At 42.2% G+C, this 16,410-nt stretch overlaps 1 protein-coding gene across 4 annotated transcripts in view; it reads right to left on the bottom strand.

Annotated features, from left to right (window-relative positions):
• Window positions 1-16,410, bottom strand: part of kif9 (kinesin family member 9) — a 107,158-nt gene that overhangs the window by 65,135 nt on the left and 25,613 nt on the right. For all 4 annotated transcript variants that reach the window (XM_080194495.1, XM_080194493.1, XM_080194494.1 and 1 more), the window contains 5 exons: window positions 11,933-12,016; window positions 7,807-7,899; window positions 6,455-6,602; window positions 4,210-4,274; window positions 1,171-1,248 (listed from right to left, as the gene is read on the bottom strand). In XM_080194495.1, coding sequence (XP_080050621.1) covers window positions 1,171-1,248; window positions 4,210-4,274; window positions 6,455-6,602; window positions 7,807-7,899; window positions 11,933-12,016 — 468 coding nt within the window. The remainder of the gene's footprint in view (window positions 1-1,170; window positions 1,249-4,209; window positions 4,275-6,454; window positions 6,603-7,806; window positions 7,900-11,932; window positions 12,017-16,410) is intronic.

Below are 16,410 nucleotides of genomic sequence, written 5' to 3' on the forward strand. Positions count from 1 at the left end.
GATCTAAACTGTCCCCCCCCCTTTATCTTGAGGCTGTGCCCTCTAGTCCTGTTTGAGGATAAGGAGTAAATCTTTTAGAACTGAGGTGAAGAGAAATATCTTCACCCGGCGGGTGATGGATGTGCGACATTCACTACCACAGAATGTAGTTGAGGCCAAAACATTTTCTGATTTCAAGAATAAATTAGATATAGCTCTTGGGGCTAAAGGGATCAAGGGATATGTGAGGAAGGGGGGAATCAGGATGTTGAATTCGATGATCAGCTATAATCAAAATAAATGGCAGAGCAGGATTGAAGGGCCGAATGGCCCACTCCTGCTTCCAGTTTCTATGTTTCTTTGTTTCTCTCCACAAGTTACTGCCTGACCAGCTGAATATTTCCAGATTTATTTGTTAATTACGCAACACAGTGGTACAGTGTTTAACACTGCTGCCTCAACAGAACTACCTTCTATTCTAGCCTCAGGTGACTGTCTGTCTGGAGTTTGCACATTCTCCCCATGTCTGTGTGGGTTTCCTCTGAATGTTCTGATTCCCTAACACAAACCTCCCACAATTATTCATTCTGTGATCTCTTTTGTCAATGTCTATATGTTTGGACAAAAGTAAGAAATGTGAAGTGGATATAACTTGTGTCGCTGATACTATAATGGTTCAAATATAGAATCCCTACAATGCAGAAGGAGGCCAGTCAGCTCAGCGAGTCTGCAGAGAGTCACTGACAGAGCATCTTGTCCAGGCTCACCTCCTGCCCTATCCCCGTAACCCCATACAGTTATCTTGTTAATCCCCCTCAACTACACATCTTTGGATGCTAGAGGACAATTTAGCATGGCCAATCTACCCAACCTGCATATCTTTGGACTGTGGGAGGAAACTGGAGTGTCCAGGGAAACTCATGTAGATACAGGGAGAATGTGCAATCGCCACAAAGTCACCCACGGTGAGGATCAAACCCGAATCCCTGGTGCTGCTAAACACAGTGCCCTCATGCTGCCCCAGTAAGATGCCAAACTACGTACCAAGGGATTACTATATTGTCAGAGGTATCGTTCTTCATATGAGACAGAAAATGAAGATCCCACCACATGCACTCTAGATTAGTGAAGGCTACACACTAAATGGCAACATTCATAAAACAGCAGAAAATTCTCCAAATATACACTCACCTTTGGGTCACTGTATACATGAGGGGCTGGCTGAGCTGGTATAGACATCATCCTTGAAGCAAATCTGAGTGTGGACAGCTAAAAAATGAGAAAAAAAAATATTGTGATTAGGTAAAGGAGTTTATTTCCTTTCATTTCTTCCATATCCCCTTCAAGATGTTGACTCAGTTTTACAGGCCTCCCCCGGTAGCTTTCTTAAGTCACCTTTATTAACAAGCAAGCTCAAAGGCCTTACTGAAGTCAAAGTTGACAACATTCATTGCCCTATCATCAACAATCATTTTCATCACTTCTTCAAATAACTCAATCAAGTTAGTGAGACACAACCTTCCCTTCACAAAACCATGTTGCCTCTCATTAATACTTCCATTTATTTCCAAGTGAGAGTAAATTCTGTTTCAAAGAATCCTCTCCAATAATTTCCCAATCACTGACATAAGGCTCAGTGGACTGTAATTACATGGATTATCCTTGCTACCCTTCTTAAACAAAGGAACAACATTGGCTATTCTCTAATCCTCTGGGATCTCCCCTGTAGCCCCTGAGGATACAAAGATTTCTATCAAGGCCCCAACAATTTCCTCCCTTGCCTCTCTCAGTATTCTAGGGTCTATCCCATCAGGCCCTGGGGACTTGAACCTTCATGTTTTTCAAGACCCCAAAACCTCCTCCTTTTTGATCTGAACATGATCCAAGGTATCTACACACCCTTCCCCAAACTCATCATCCACCAAATCCTTCTCTTTGGTGAATACTGACGCAAAGTATTCATTTAATATCTCGCCTATATCCTCTGACTCCATGCATTGATTCTCTCCCTTGTCCATGAGTGGGCCAACCCTCTTGCTCTTCATATATGTATAAAAAGCCTTGGGATTTTCCCTAATGCTGCTGGGCAATGACTTTTCGTGACCCCTATTAGCCCTCATGACACCTTGCTTAAGTTTCTATCTACTTTCCTTGTATTCCACTTTTGCTTTCTGCGTTCTCAGCCTCCTAGCCTTGACAAATGCTTCCTTTTCCTTTTTGACTGGGTTCATTCTATCTCTCATCATTCAAGGTTCCCGAAAGTTGCCATACTTGCCATCCCTTCCTGATTTCCTTTCTCATTCCTACCAAGCGTATTGAGGCCACTTTCTGCTGCCCCAATTCAACACAGACCAGAACTCATACATGACACTTCGTTAGTCAGTACTTTTCAGTTCCATGCTAGGTAGTGCGTTTACCAAATGGACTTTGAGAGGAGTTCAATAATATTGAAACATTTTTTTCTGCATTAATTCTGCACAATGGAAGGCATATCAAATAGTGTGTGTTTTTTTTATATTCTCAGAGTACAGGTGTCACAGATAAGGCCAGCACTTATTGCCCATGTTTAGTTGCCCAAAGAAGATGCTGATGGATAGTCGACGCAGTGAGCCAGTAAGATTGCTTGCAAAGCCAAAAATCTGATTCACACTGGGGGTGAATCAGTTTTTTGCCGCAAGCAATCTTATCAGCTCTGTTTTTGCCAGTAAGGTGGGCATGAAGCTGACTTAAGTATTAATGGCATGCTCTGCCAATCAGTCGCCTTGTCGATGAGAACCACAGTTGGCCTCTATCAGCGGAGACCAGATGTGATGACCTCATCGGAAGCATCAGAGACCAGTGAAGCTCCCAGATGGTTGGGGGCAGAGTTGAGTAGTGCTCGTGCAGCAGTGCCAGCCTGGCAGTGCCCACCAGGCACCCTGGCACTGCCCACTTGACATCATAACTGTGTCAGGGGCAATGTCAAGGTGGTAGGGCGTGAGTGGATCTGGAGTCACATGTAGACTAGACCAGATAAGGATGGCAGATTTTTTTCCCTAAAGGACATTAGTGAAATGATTGGGTTTTTACGACAAGCAACAATGGTTTCCTGACCATCGTTCAGGCTTTTAATTTTAGTTCTTAAATTGAATTCAAATTTCACCGTCCATTTTGGTGGAATTCGACCCAAATTCCAAGAGCATTACCTTGGGTCTCTGGATTACTAATCCAGTGAGAATATCATCATGTCAACACCTTCAGTGAGAAGCTACAATGAGAGACGGTCCTAAGCATAATGAATAGATAATCAACTACCACCTAAATGAATCAGAAACTAACCATATGCCACCCAAACCAATCAGCAACTGATCATGCATCATCCAAACCAATCAGAAACTCAAGCTAATTAGAATCCAAAACTGGAGACCTGATAGAGGTTTATAAAATGTTGAGAGGAATAGATAGGGTGGATTCTCAGAGGCTATTTCCCCGGGTTGAAATGGTTGCTACGAGAGGACACAGGTTTAAGGTGCGGGGAGGAAAGTACAGAAGTGATGTTAGGGGTAAGTTTTTCACTCAGAGGGTGGTGAGTGAATGGAATCGGCTGCCGTCAGTGGTGGTAGAGGCGAACTCGCTGGGGTCTTTTAAAAGACTTCTGGATGAGTATATGGGGTTTTATGGGATTGGGGGTTATAGATAGGTGTTGATGTGATCGGCGCAACTCGTGGGCCGAAGGGCCTGTTTGTGCTGTAGTGTTCTATGTTCTATGTTCATGCACGAGTTTAATTACAAAAGAGTTAAAGAGCATTAGTTTTGAACTATCAAAAGCATTGAATTTGAAAACTGAATTGAATACTGTGTTATTGCTGGAGCAGAACAACACAACACTTGAGATACAGAGAGAGAAAGAGAAGACTATGGATAAATCAGGAAGCAAGATCCATGTTAAGTCAGTGAAGCTGCTGCCTAACTTTGTCAAGTATAATTTTTATTGCTTAATTAATGCTTTCTGAGTTACATTGTTAAATTGTCTCCTATTGTCTGAATGGCCAAAGTGTCAAAAGAACAAATTAAAACTGAATAAGTGGCTATGGAACTTAAGCATCTTCAAAACCTTATACAAGGATAACCAGACATTAGAATAAACATTGGCTTCGCTAACCCAGATTCCACAAATTAAAAAAAAAACACTTAAGCCAATCAGTACCTTCAGGGACAAACACAGATTCCATGTCTCTCTATGACTCTTACCGTTTCCTCAATTTGAGAAGCCTCTCCGTAAATATTTGCCACTAAGACGGTGTTGCAGGTCCCACCTAAACAGAGTTGACAGCAAGGTGTCAGCTTTAAACACAACACTTTAAAAAACTGAAACATGAATTTGTAAAGTTGATCAGCAAATTATGCCAAAAGGTTTACACACTAAGGACAGAATTCAATCAGCGACACTGTCTCAACCATTGGTAACACTGCTAATTCATTGCTGTCAGCCCTCCTGTTCCTTTAAAGTTTGGCCATCTGTTCACAGGAGCTGCCAGCCAATTGGAGGACCAGCAGTCCTCCACTGGGGGCAATAGCCACAGATGGGACTACACCTGCTAGAGATGAGGTGGGAAGCAAGCCCCCATTCCAATCAGGTCAGTGGTCGGAAGAGGTTGCTTGAGGGTGGCCATGGTTGTTGAGGGCCCCTCCATGGACCACAAAATACCCAAGGAGGAAGGCCTCACCTCCCACCCGCCTGCAGTGCTTCCCCAGAGGGCTGGAAAAATCCAGCCTCAAGTATGCAATTAACCGTTTGGCAATCAGGAATAAGAAAATAAATTTATTTTCACTTAAAGGACGACAAAAAAACTCACCAGATAAAGCATGGAAATGGATGGTATAAATGGGTTAGGTTTGAAAAGAAAAGTGATCAAGGGATACAGTAAGATGACTTGTTACGTTGAGAAGGAATGACTGATAGAGTGGTCTTTTCCTATCTGTAATATTTCTTATTGTTTATCCACTGTGCTGTTGAATACTATTTCTGCTACCTTAAGTTAACAGAGGAGAATTATTGTCATGACATCAAAATTATTTGCACTTTTACATTAATTATAATACATGTGTATCATTAGACATAGTGGTGAGGGCAACTCTTTCCCCATAATTGGGACAGTATTGATTTGTTTCTGATACCCAATTCAGCAACTCTTATGTTATAATGGTCACTGGGAGTGAATGAACATTGGCTAATACAGTAAAGATCACGTCATGTTTCTAAATAACAAACAACACAGGGAGAAGTGGAAGAGATGAGATTCAAGGGGAAATGTTTTCACACAGGATGGATGTTGGAATCTGGAACTCACTGCCCGAAAAGGTGTTAGGAGCAGAGGTCCTCAACATTTAAGATGCATGAGAAGTGCTATGGCTTACAAGACTAGGGACTAAGAGCTGGAATGTGGAATTCAGATTTCCTCTCTCAGCTGCATGTAATTATTTCGTAGGGATGCTCTGTGTAACATTTTTCCCAACTCACATGATATTCAGAGAAAATCTTCCTCCCATACCCAGGTCTCTTAACCTCATAAATAATTGCCTCTTCAACTTATTCCTTTTGTTTGCTTCAGTGATCTTGTCTGGTAACATTTCACGACACTCTAACCCTCTGGGTGACAGAATTGTTAATGCCACCAGGAAAATTCAGCAGTTCTGCAGCTTGGCACTCACTGTTTGCATGCAAAGGGGCAGTATGTCTCTCCGACCAACTTTCTCTGATCCACTATAGCAATCACAGTAAGAAGTCTCTAACACCAGGGTAAAGTCCAACAGGTTTATCTGGTAGCACAAGCCACTAGCTTTCAGAGTGCTGCCTCTTCATCAGGTGAGTGGGAGTTCTGTTCACAAACAGGGCCTATAAAGATACAAACTCAACCCAAATAAACCTGTTGGACTTTAACTTGGTGTTGTGAGACTTCTTACTGTGTTTACCCCAGTCCAAAGCCAGCATTTCCACATCATGGCTACCATTGACACCACTATAGTAATGGCAGAGCTACATTCAGGTCTAACAATTTTTAATTCACATTCAGAATGAGGGCATGGAGGTGAGGCCCACACATTGCTAAATCATACTTGCCCCCTACAAAGTGGCAGTGAACCACCTTCTTTGCAATGGTATTCTACATAGAGCAGTCACCCGCATCTGTCTATAAGCCAGATCATGTATGGACAGCAGATTTCCTTCCCTAAAAGGACTATAATACATCAGTTGAGTTTTTAATGACACTCCAATCAGATATCCAAATCATTTTACAAAACTTAATTCAAATTTAAAACTGCATGATGGAATCATAACTTGCATTCACTGAATTAGAAGTCCATCCCTCTGCAGAGCAGCCCAGTAACTTAGCCACTGTGTTGGCATAAATCTTTCTTTGTTTCATCCTCTTATTTCTCTTCTTTATTCTCTAATTCTTCTTCTATGCGCTCTCCTTTTATTCTATGCACTTACCCAAAGAGTCCTTCAACGCATGTGTGAGCTTGCTCTGTCTGAACGGAATGTGCCCTCTCTTGGGATCAGCAAGAGCAATAATGGTCTGCTCAAGGAAGGAGAGTGACTTGTTGATGTACATAGCCTCCCGCATCACCTGCCCTCCAGACTGAAAGAGCACAAAGGATGTTAGGGTTTTGCAAATTCTTGTTTGTAATTTGTCCATGATTTATCAGCACTATGGAAGTTAAGCATGTTTACTTGTTTGCGCACAAGTGCCTGTTTTGCCTCAGTGGCGACTTTCTTGCCTTTGAGTTGGAGGTTTTGAGTTCAACCATCAAGAACCAATAAGATAAAATGTAGCAGCATAGACAGAAAGGAGTTGACAGACAGAAAACATAATCACAGACAATGGATGATCAGATTGGAGAAGGGATGGAAGTGTCTATACCAGAGGATAATACTGGATTTGCTTTTGTTCTTTATATATACTGGTGATTTGGCCTTGAATATATTCACATTTAATTTTTATAAATAATCTAGATTTGAATGTAGGGAACAACAGTTTAAGTTAAAATTTGACAAGGTAGCATAGATAGTGATGAAGACAGTTATAGGCTTCAGATGACGAAAAGGAAGGACAAAAACATGGCGGAGGACATTCAATATAGAAGAATTTGATACATTTTCAGAGATCCTTAAAAGTGGCAGGGCAAGTTGACAAGATGTTTAAAAAACATATGACTTACTTAAGTTTAAAAGTAGAGAAATAGGATATAAATCAAAGCAATGATGCTTGAATGTCATAATAGTTAACCTCAGTTGGAGTGTTGGAGATATTTCTGGGAATGACTCTGCAACAAAAAGTGATTGTTGCTTAGAAAGGTGCAGAAAGTTAGGCCTATTCCCCTTGGATTTTCATCATCAGAGTTTCCAAAATGATGAGAGATTTTGGCAGGTTGAGAAAATTATTCCCTCCTGTAGGTGGGGCAATAACTGGAGGTCATACATTTAGAATTACTGGCAAAACATCTGCAGGGAAAACTAAAATTGTTTCACATAGTGTTGTTGGGATGTGGAATGTCTGAAAAAGTAATGGAATCTGATTCCATAAATAATTTTAATAGAGTACCAGTACTTGAAGATGAACCATTTTCAAATAGCTCGTGATCAATCGAACATTACTTAGCTCCATCAGCTGAAGAACTACTTTCTGATGGTAAGCATGTAACAGCAACAATCACAACAGTTTAACTCTCAATTAATGTTTTATCATGACCAGAAGCTTGGGCTCTGCAGTAATAATCATTATTTTTCTTTCTATAATATAGGAGAATTACTAAATGGAATGAAGCATTTTGATTATCACTCACTCCTGTCTTTGCCAAGCGCTCAGAACCTGCAAGATCCACCATGTTGAGCTTTGAAGCCAAGTACTTGACTTCTGAATCGGCCTTCCATCGAGTCTGCAACAAAGGAGAAGAATGAAAGGATATCTATATAATGAGATTTCTCTTAAGAACAGAAATTGCTGGAAATGGTCAGTAGGTCAATCAATGTTGTCAGTGCAGGCTCAATGGGCTGAATGGTCTCCATCTGCACTGTACGGTTTCTATAACTATACTAACTGAAAGAGAAAGGTTCATGTTTTGAATAGGTAAGAACACATTAAACTAATCATCAGCTCCCATGATAGCAGATGCCAGTGACAATCACTAAATGATCCCTTACCCTAGACTCACACTGTCTATATCTACTTACATGACGGCATAACTAAAGTATTCTTATGACCTGAACTGAATATTCATGTTGTTATGATGTTTGCTGATGGGGCGGCATGGTGTCACAGTGGTTAGCACTGCTGCCTCAAGTGCCAGGGACCCGGGTTTGATTCCTGGCTTGGGTTGCTGTGTGTCGAGCTTGTTTGTTCTCCCTGTGTCTGCGTGGGTTTCCTCCGGGTGCTCTGATTTCCTCCCACAGTCTGAAAGATGTGCTAGTTAGGTGCATTGGCCATGCTAAATTCTCCTTCAGGCACCAGAGTGTGACGACGAGGGGATTTTCACAGTAACTTCATTGCAATGTTAATGTAAGCCTACTTGTGACACTAACAATAAATAAATAAATAATAGATAAGACAGATCCTAGAGTGGTAACTGTTTTGATAGATCATGACTTTTTAAATGCGAAAGGCAGTTGTCACACATATTCGCAGTAGTCTGCTAATGAACTTCTAACAAAAGAATAAAACATTTATTAAATTAAAAAAAGCTATATTATACTAGACAAAAAGTTTAAAAAGATTTCAGTACAGATGCCAGAGAATTATTCAAACTCACACTATTCCTTTTATCCCAGCAACTGTTACAGACACAAAAGCGAACCCAGTGGGGATTTACCACTGTCACGCCACCCACTCTTCTTGCTTGAGTTAACTCAGTTTCCAACAGTTCTCTTCTGGCAGATATCTAAGCACTCACTAGATGCTATCTTCAGTTGGGATCTCTCCCTGTTTTTTGGCTCCTTTCTTTTTCTTAACTGGGATTTGTTGCTGTCCCTTGTCAACATGCTTTACCTGGGAATCTTCTTGGGACCTCTCCCTCTCCCCATCCCTTGGTCCTTGCCTCTAGGACACTTCCTGGGGCTTCCTCCAGTACCTTTATATGTTTTCATCTTCGGGACACTATTTTTAACTCCCTGTCTCCTCAATTGTCTTTGGATTACGAAGGATGGAATTGGGGGTAGGGTGTTAGCGTGGATAGGGGACTGGCTGTCAAATAGGAGGCAGAGAGTGGGGGTCAATGGGTGCTATTCGGATTGGCGGATGGTGACTAGTGGAGTGCCCCAGGGGTCGGTGCTGGGGCCTCAGCTATTTACCATTTATATAGATGATCTGGAGGAGGGAACCGAGTGTAGGGTGTCGAAATTTGCTGATGACACCAAGATTGGTGGAAAGGCAAATTGTGCGGAGGGTGTGGAGAGTCTACAGAAGGATCTAGATAGGCTGGGCGAATGGGCCAGGAAATGGCAAATGGAATTTAATGTTGGCAAGTGCGAGGTGGTCCACTTTGGTAGGAATAATGGTAGGAAGGATTATTACTTGCATGGAGAAAAACTGCAGCAGGTGACGGTGCAGAGGGACCTTGGGGTCCTTGTGCATGAGTCGCAAAAACCCAGCTTGCAGGTGCAGCAGGTGGTCAGGAAGGCGAATGGGATGCTGGCCTTCATCGCGAGGGGGATTGAATATAAAAATAGGGAGGTCTTGCTGCGGCTGTATAGGGCGTTGGTGAGGCTGCAGCTGGAGTACTGTGTGCAGTTTTGGGCGCCGTACTTACGCAAGGATATTTTGGCCTTGGAGGGAGTGCAGAGGAGGTTTACTAGGATGATGCCGGAGTTGAGGGGGTTGAGCTATGAGGAGAGGCTGAATAAATTAGGCTTGTACTCGTTAGAGTTTAGAAGAATGAGGGGAGATCTCATTGAGACATATAAGATGACGAATGGGATGGATAGGATAGAGGTGGAGAGACTCTTCCTGCTCAGAAAGGATAGTAGGACTAGGGGGCACAGCCTCAAGATAAAGGGGGGGCGGTTTAGAACGGAGTTGAGGAGGAACTTCTTCACTCAAAGGGTGGTGAATCTCTGGAATTCTCTGCCCGTTGAAGTGGTGGAGGCTACCTCGCTAAATATTTTTAAGACGCGGGTTGATGGGTTTTTGATAAGAGAGGGGATTAAGGGTTATGGGGAGAGGGCGGGAATGTGGAACTGAGCCACGACAGATCAGCCATGATCTTACTGAATGGTGGGGCAGGCTCGAAGGGCTAGTTGGCCTACTCCTGCTCCTATTTCTTATGTTCTTATGATCGACTAGAAAATGACTGACTAAAATTGGATGCTCATCTCTGACCTGTGAACCACTGAGGAACATATCAAAACACTTGCAACAGGTCCCCCATCCTTGTCACGAGGCAAAAACGATAGTATCAGCATTGAAATACGCTCTACTTCAAAAAGTTATAAAGTTCACAGGGACACTCAGAACACACAGAATGAAGGGCTTCATAACAGGGACGGAATTTTCTCTTTTTTGTCAAGGTGTCAGAAGAGGCAGGAAAAGCAGTATGTAACCTGCTAGCTGCACTATCGGCTTTTCCTGCTGAAATTTTGAACAATTTAAAGAATAATCCAGGAGGCAGATCTCATGACGAGATGCTGGCAAGTCATATTCTGAATAAGCCTGCCCTGCAAGCAATCAATCTAGGCTCATGGCACCCGGACATAAAAAAAATTAAAAACAACATGGAACAACTGCCTTCTCCTCCCCGGACAGGGAATGCTTCCCCCTCCGCTCCAAGTCTCCCCAATGGAAACCCAACACCCCGCCTCCCCCAGTCCCGGCACGGCCTACTGGTACTGCTCTGGGCAGGTGCAGGGGGTCTGTGCCAGCATACTGACTGAGCATGACCCTTTCCCCGCCAGGAGATGTGTTGACCCTGTGTGTCCCTGATGGGTTCTATTATCAGTTTCCAGTTTTTAAAAACCTATTGGGAACACAGTCAATGTTATATTGTGCTGGTGGGGAGTGGGGACCTTCCCAAATTGGGGGATTTTATACTGGGAAGGCAAGATAACGATACTAAAATATATCCAAATAGGGTTCCTGTCACTGCATGGCGGGAACCCTGTTGCATTACTGGGGGGAGGTGATGGGGGAGTTGTGGGGGGTTGGTACAACTGAGTGGGGAAATCACTCTGGCATTACAGCCATTTTGGGACTCCCTCTCGATTCTCCATCCTCTCTGCCATCCCCACCTGCTGAAAATGGGGGCAAAAATCCCCTGTCTTTTGACAATGCATCTCCAATCTTTTCAAAGGAAAGGGTGGTGAACAATTGAGCCTATCAACCTGTCAGCAGCAAATATGGGAGAGAAATTTAAGGAGCAGTCCCCTGGAGAAATCTTCAGCTCACTTCCATGTCCTACTGGTATTTTCAACAATTTTTCGGGGAGCCACTTGGAGGGGCCTTACAGTTCGGACAAGGCAGTACGAGACAATTACAACGCAACGGCTGTGGGGTGTTTATCAGTTTCTAAGACAGGTTAACCATTTTTTCCATTATTTATCCAACGCATAAATCCTAATTTATTAGCATTTCAGCCATTATTTATAAAACTTCTGTGAACACAGTTTACTTTACAACACAAAATGTAATATCACACAACACTAATTTCTGCATTTATGCTGTTAGCTCATGCTACAAAATTAATATAAGTTAAATAAATGTAGAATCTGAAACCCAAAGAGAAAATGCTGGAAAAATCTCAGCAGGTCTGGCAGCATCTGTAAGGAGAGAAAAGAACTGATGGTTTGAGTCCAGATGACCCTTTGTCAAATGTAGAATCTGTTCAGGTAACCTGGGAGATCAGTCTGTAAGTAACAAATCTATTCCAGTTTAAAGGAATAGCTCAGAGGACAACAAATAAAAAGAATCAAAACTGAGCTTACCTCAACATACACTGTGAAGATGCAATGAGATCTGGTAGAGTTCCTATTCATTGTGTGGGATGCAATGATTCGGTTAGTTTCACCCTGTAACATTAAAGAGGAACTGTCAACAAAGTGCAAAGAGATTTTAGAAGGCCAGGTCCACTATCACAGGTGCCAGCCTTCAGCCAATTCAATTTGTTCCACCTTATATTAAGGAGTGTCTAAACATGCCGCATTCGGCAAAAACTAGTGATGTGTAAACTCTTTAGGACGAGTCATCATTATGAGGGAGGAAGTATTAGATGTATCAAAAGCATTAATGTAGACAAATCCCCAGGGCCAGATGGCATCTACCCTAGATTACTGAGGGAGACAAGTGTGGAAATTGCTGAGCCTCTAACAGAAATCTTTGTTTCCTCGTTGGCCACAGGTGAGGTCCCAGATGATACATAGAAACATAGGAGATAGGAGCAGGAGGAGGTCATTTGGCCCTTTAGTGTCTGCTCTGTTATTTATTACGTTCATGGCTGATCGTCCAACTCAATAGCCTAATCCTGCTTTTTCCCCATTGCCTGTGATTCCATTCGCCCCAAGTGCTATATCTTGCCACTTCTTGAATATATTCAATATTTTGCATCAGCTACTTGCTGTGGTAATGAATTCCACAGGCTCATTACTCTTTGGGTGAAGAAATGTCTTCTCATCTCTGTCCTAAATGGTCTACCCCAAATCCTCAGACTGTGATCCCTGGTTTGGAACACCCTCCCTGCATCTACCCTGTCTAGTCGTGTTAGAATTTCATAAGTCTCTCTGAGATCCCCCTCCTCATTTGTCTGAACTCCAGCAAAAAGAATCCTAACCTAGTCAATCTCTCCTCATATATCAGTCCTGCATTCCTGGAATCAGTCTGATAAACCTTTGCTGCACTCTCCCGAGAACAAGAACATCCTTCCTCAAAAAAGGCCAAAACTGCACACAATATTCTGGGTTTGGCCTCACCAAGGCCCTGTATATTTGCAACAACACATCACTGCTCTTGTAGTCAAAACCTCTTGCAATGAAGGCCAACATGCTATTTGCCTTCTTTATCACCTGCTGCACCAGCATACTTACTTTCATGCACAAGAACACCCAGGTCCCATTGCACAGTCCCCTCTCCCTGTTTACAGCCATTCAGGTAAAAATCTGTCTGCTTGTTTTTGCTTCCAAAGTGAATCATCTCATATTTATCCAAATTATACTGCACCTGCCATTGATTTGCTCACTCACTCAACCTGTCCAGGTCATTCTGAAGGATCTCTGCATCCTTATCACAGTTCACCCTCCCACCTAACTTAGTATCATCTGCAAACCTTGAGATGTTACATTTTGTTCCTTCATCCAAATCATTAATATATATTGTGAATAGCTGGGGATCCCGCCCTGATCCCTGTGGCACTCCACTAGTTACTGCCTATCAATCTGACAGTAATTCCTATTATTTATCTCCTCTTTGCCAACCAGTTTTCTATCCCTTAGTACGCTTTCCCCAATCCCATGCGCTTTAATCTTGCATGATAATCTCTTGTGTGGGACTTTGTCAAATGCTTTCTGGAAGTCCAAATACTTGATTTGATGTATTAATGTCACATGTATTAACTTGCAGTGAAAAGTATTGTTTCTTGTGCGCTAGACAGACAAAGCATACCATTGTTAGAGAAGAAAACGAGAGAGTGCAGAATGTAGTGTTACAGTCATAGTTAGGGTGTAGCAAAAGATCAACTTAATGCAAGGAAAATCCATTCAAAAGTCTGACAGCAGCAAGGAAGAAGCTGTTCTTCAGTCAGTTGGTACGTGACCTCAGACTTTTGCATTTTTTTCCCGACGGAAGAAGGTGGAAGAGAGAATGTCTGGGATGCGTGGCGTCCTTAATTATGTTGGCTGCTTTGCCGAGGCAGCAGTAAGTGTAGACAGAGTCAATGGATGGGAGGCTGGTTTGCATGATGGATTGGGTTACATTCACGACCTTTTGTAGTTCCTTGTGGTCTTGGGCTGAGCAGGAGCCATACCAAGCTGTGATACAACCAGAAAGAATGCTTTCTATAGTGCATCTGTAAAAGTTGGAGAGAGTCATAGCTGACATGCCAGATTTCCTTAGTCTTCTGAGAAAGTAGAGGTGCTGTGGACTTTCTTAACTATAGTATCGGCATGGCAGGGACCAGGACAAGTCATTGGTGATCTGGACAGATAAAAACTTGAAGCTCTCGACCCTTTCTATTTCATCCCCATTGATGTAGACAGGGGCATGTTTTCCTTAATGCTTCCTGAAATCGATGACAATCTCTTTCGTTTTGTTGACATTGAGGGAGAGATTATTATTGCCCACAACGGTTCACTAGATACTCTATCTCATTCCTGTATTCTGTCTTGTCATTGTTTGAGATCCGACCCACTATGATGTCGTCAGCAAACTTGAAAAATCTAATTGCAAAAGGACACCCAGGTGTCTATAATGTACCACATCGACTGGCTTCCCCTTGTTAACTCCACTAGTTACATCTTCAAAGAATTCCACATTCAAAGAATGTCAAGCATGATTTCCCCTTCATAAATCCATGCTGACTCTGTCTGATCCTGCCACAGTTTTTTAAATGCTCTGCTATAAAGTCCTTGATAATGGATTTGAGAATTTTCCCCATTACTGATATTAAGCTTACTAGCCTATAATTCCCCATTTTCTCCCTACCTCCCTTTTTGATTATTAGAATGATATTCGCTACCCTCCGATCTGCAGGGACTGTTCCAGAGTCTATAGAATCCTGGAAGATGACCATCATTGCATCCACTATTTCTAGAGCCACTTCATTAAGTACTCTGGGATGTAGCTTATCAAACTCTGGGGATTTATCTGCCTTCAATTCTAATTTTTCCCAGCACCATTTCTCGACTAATATTGATCTCTCTCAGTTCTTCACTCTCACTAAATCTTGCATTCTCCAACATTTTTGGCGTTTGATTTGTGTCCTGTTTTGCAGACAGAACTAAAGTATGTATTCAGTTGCTCAGTCCTTTCTTTGTCCCCTATTATGCATTCCTTCATTTCTGTCTGTAGAGGACATACATTTGTCTTCAACCTCTTTCTCTTCATGTATCCATAGAAACTCTTAGTGTCACTCTCTACGTTCCTTGCAAGCTTACTTTCGTACTGTAGTTTTTCCTTCTTAATCAATCCCTTGGTCCTTCTTTGCTGAATTCTAAACTGTTCCCAATCCTCAGATCTATTATTTTTCTTGGCCAATCTGTATGCTTCTTCCTTAGATCAGATACTCTCTCTAATTTCCTTTGTAAGCCATGGAATGGCCCTCTTACCCATTTTACTTTTGTGCCAATGGATTGCAGGATAGCCAATATTGTCCCATTATTTAAGAAGGGTAGCAAGGACAACCCAGGTAATTATAGGCCAGCGAGCCTGAAATCAGTGATAATTAAATTGTTGGAGAAGATTTTTAGAGATAGGATCTATACACATTTGGAACTGAATGGTCTTATTAGCGACAGACAGCATGGTTCTGTATGAGGAGGGTCATGTCTCCCTAATTTAATTGTTTTTTTGAGGAGGTGACAAAAATGATTGATGAGGGAAGGGCTATGGATGTTGTCTACATGGATTTCAGTAAAACATTTGACAAGGTTCCTCATGGCAGGCTGGTGCAAAAGGTTAAATCACATGGGATCAGGGTGAACTAGCTAGCTGGATTCAGAGCTGACTTGGTCATACAAGACAGAGGGTAGCGGTGGAAGAGTGTTTTACTGAGTAGAGGTCTGTAATTACTGGTGTTCCGCTGGGATCAGTGCTGGGACCTCTGCAGTTTGTAATATATTAAAATGACTTGGAAGAAAACTTAGCTGGACTGATTAGCAAGTTTGCAGATGATACTAAGATTGCTGGAGTTGCAGACAGTGATGAAGATTGTCAGAGAATATAGCAGGATATGGATAGGCTGGAAAATGGGGCGGAGAAATGGCAAATGGAATTTAATCCGGACAAATGTGAGGCGATGCATTTTGGTAGATCCAATTCAGGTGGGAGCTATAAAACAAATAACAGAACTATCAGCAGCATAGACACAGAGATCTGGGCGTGCAGGTCCACAGATCCTTAAAAGTAACAACGCAGGTAAAAAAGATAGTGAAGAAGGCATATGGCATGCTTGCCTTCATTTAACGTGGCAACAAGTATAAAAGTTGGCAAATGATGTTATAGTTATATAAAATGTTGGTTAGGTCACATTTTGAATATTGTGTCCAATTCCGGTCACCGCACTACCAGAAGGATGTGGAGGTTTTGGAGAGAGTACAGAAAGGATTTACCAGGATGTTGCCTGGTATAAAGGGTATTAGTATGAGGTGAGATTGAATAAACTAGGATTGTTCTCCCTGGAAAGACAAAGACTGATAGAAGTTTATAAAAATATGAGGGGTATAGATAGGGTGAACAGTTGGAAGTTTTTTCCCAG

This window comes from Carcharhinus amblyrhynchos, chromosome 8 (assembly GCF_965287045.1).
Source record: "Carcharhinus amblyrhynchos chromosome 8, sCarAmb.v2.hapA, whole genome shotgun sequence".
In the NCBI taxonomy this organism is placed as follows: Eukaryota; Metazoa; Chordata; class Chondrichthyes; order Carcharhiniformes; family Carcharhinidae; genus Carcharhinus; species Carcharhinus amblyrhynchos.